Source organism: Elephantulus edwardii, unplaced genomic scaffold (assembly GCF_000299155.1).
Source record: "Elephantulus edwardii isolate Elephantulus edwardi_28Jun2011 unplaced genomic scaffold, EleEdw1.0 scaffold00146, whole genome shotgun sequence".
NCBI lineage: Eukaryota > Metazoa > Chordata > Mammalia > Macroscelidea > Macroscelididae > Elephantulus > Elephantulus edwardii.
The window spans coordinates 261,874-264,143 of NW_006399896.1; the positions used below are offsets into that span (position 1 = coordinate 261,874).

General features: G+C 38.6%; 1 protein-coding gene across 1 annotated transcript in view; it reads right to left on the reverse strand.

Moving 5' to 3' along the window:
- Nucleotides 1-200: 200 nt before the first annotated feature.
- Nucleotides 201-2,270, reverse strand: part of EPRS (glutamyl-prolyl-tRNA synthetase) — an 84,788-nt gene continuing 82,718 nt past the window's right edge. Inside the window, exons 29-30 of the mRNA XM_006894591.1 lie at nt 490-554; nt 201-351 (exon numbers count right to left, since the gene is read on the reverse strand). Coding sequence (XP_006894653.1) covers nt 201-351; nt 490-554 — 216 coding nt within the window. The remainder of the gene's footprint in view (nt 352-489; nt 555-2,270) is intronic.

Sequence of the window (2,270 nt, forward strand, 5' to 3'; positions counted from 1 at the left end):
TAATGCATAATATTTATTATCGGGGCTGCTTACAGAAAAATCTTCCCCAGCCCCTAACTGTTAATAATTGTTTGTCTCTTATGACCTGCTTTTTTTAGAACTTCTATTTTAAAAAATAAAAAAACCTGGCTATATTTGAGAAGATATCAGTACCAATTTCTTTAAAAGAGGAGGATGGGAATGGGGCTTTTGTTTACCCCTTAGTAACTACGACCAAACAAGGTGTAGAACTTGGCAGGGTTCTTGCCACAGACACACTTGGCTCCAGGCTGCAGCTCACAGAGAGGCTTGAATGGGATGCAAAGGCTTTTAGCGCCCATGGAGGGAGCACCAGGTTCAAGATCTTGATCCCTATAATTAAAAAAAAAAACACAAAACAACCAAGTTAAAGAGTCCATCCATATATGCTCAGTATTTCTATTCTTCCCCATTCTAATCCAAATATTTATGTTAATGATAAAATACTAATACAATGTTAGTGATGCTTACCTGGCAGTGGTTTTCTTGATCCAATCTTCACAGTCAATTTCTCCACAGAATGGAATCTGAGCAATCTAGTAAGAAAAAGGAAAGTTACCAGTATGTACAATTCCTTCTATTCTATTAAAGGTAACTTTAGTTAAAGCAGAGTTTAATTCAGTTAATCTATAAATGCCCACTCTATTAGGCCATGTTGTGGTGTACTGTCAAGCTGGAACTGGCCGATAGCTGACTCTCCTTTTCAGAGGCAGTAAACTTCACAGGATGAGACTGTTCATCTTTCTCCTGTGGAGCAGATGGTGGATTTGAACCATGTACCTTTGTGTCGGCAGTGTAATTCATTACCACTATGAGACCTTTGCAAATTAGTTAGCAACTTTGCTAAAAAGCAGAGAAAAGTGTTTATGATCTAAAACTCATACACTTATACAGACCCTCAAGACATAAGAAAAATTTACCATACATTTAAATGTCCAAGTAACTGACTACCAAATGATGGCTGAAAAGAATAAACAATAGGTGAGTCTGGACTATGCTTACGTCCTTATTTCAATTCTAGTATAAATGCCTGCTTCCCAGAAAGGTGTCATCGAGTCTACCACAATTCATAGCAATACTCTGACTAATGATCTGAACCCTGCTCTGTCCTGTGCCATCCTCACAATCTCTGATATGCTTAAACTCATTGTTGTAGTCGTTGTTTCAATCCATCTTGGTTTTGGTTTGGGGTTTGGTGGTTTTTTTTTTCCATGCTGTATTATCTTTAATTTTATCCTCTTCATTCCTATCATCTGGAGATCATTTCACCCACTGCTCCGTTTGGCAGCCAGTCTGCATATGCATAATACATTAAACCTATGCAATCATAAAGAGCCATCAACTACCTAATTAGAAAAACTTTCATAGCCTTAAAGGTGCTCAGCTGGTACAGTCCACAGGCAGCTGTGCTGCTAACCCAGAGTGGTGCCTCTCTGGGGTTCAAATCCACCAGCAGCTCCAAGGAAGAAGGATGGGCAATCTACTCCCCCCTACTGGGATTTACAGTCTCCTGAAAACTTGCTGGACACTATGAATGAATTGGTTGACCGACTGCCAAAGGAAATATTTATTTATTATTTATTTAAGGAAATAAATAGCGATGCATTCTAACAACAGGTTTAGACATAATTTCCTTCACATATTACTCAGAAATTCAATAAATTAAGGCCTGAAAAATGATGTTTAGAGAATTAACAGAAACAGACTTTTCATTTTGTTACAGGAATCTTCACATTCTACACTTAGAACAATACTTACTGGGTGTATTTCTATCTAGTAAGAGAACAAACATAACAATCTTGGAGAAAGTGAAACCAGAGTGCTCCTTAGACATAAGCATGGTGAAACTTTGTCTCACATACTATAAGCATGTTGTTAAGATGTGGCCAGTCCTTGAAGAAGGACATCACTCTGAGAAAGACGAAAAATCAGCATAAAACAGGAAGACCCTCAAAAAGATGGAAACAGCTTGAGTGTGTTAGAAATGGTGAGGACATCACAGGAAAAGGGTAGGTTATCAGATCTGTTTTTCACAGGGTCACTGTGAGTTGTGTTCGACTTGACAACAATAACAACAATTTAACTGAAGAGGGAGCTCTGGTGGCCTAGTGGTAAGAAGTTACACTACCCAATGTACAGCACAGGGTTCAAACCCACTAGCTGCTTCTCAGGAGAAAGATAGGCAATCTCTTCCTGTGCGTGTTTATTACCTCTGAAAACTTTTTGGAGGGTCAGCTATGAGTCAGTTCCAT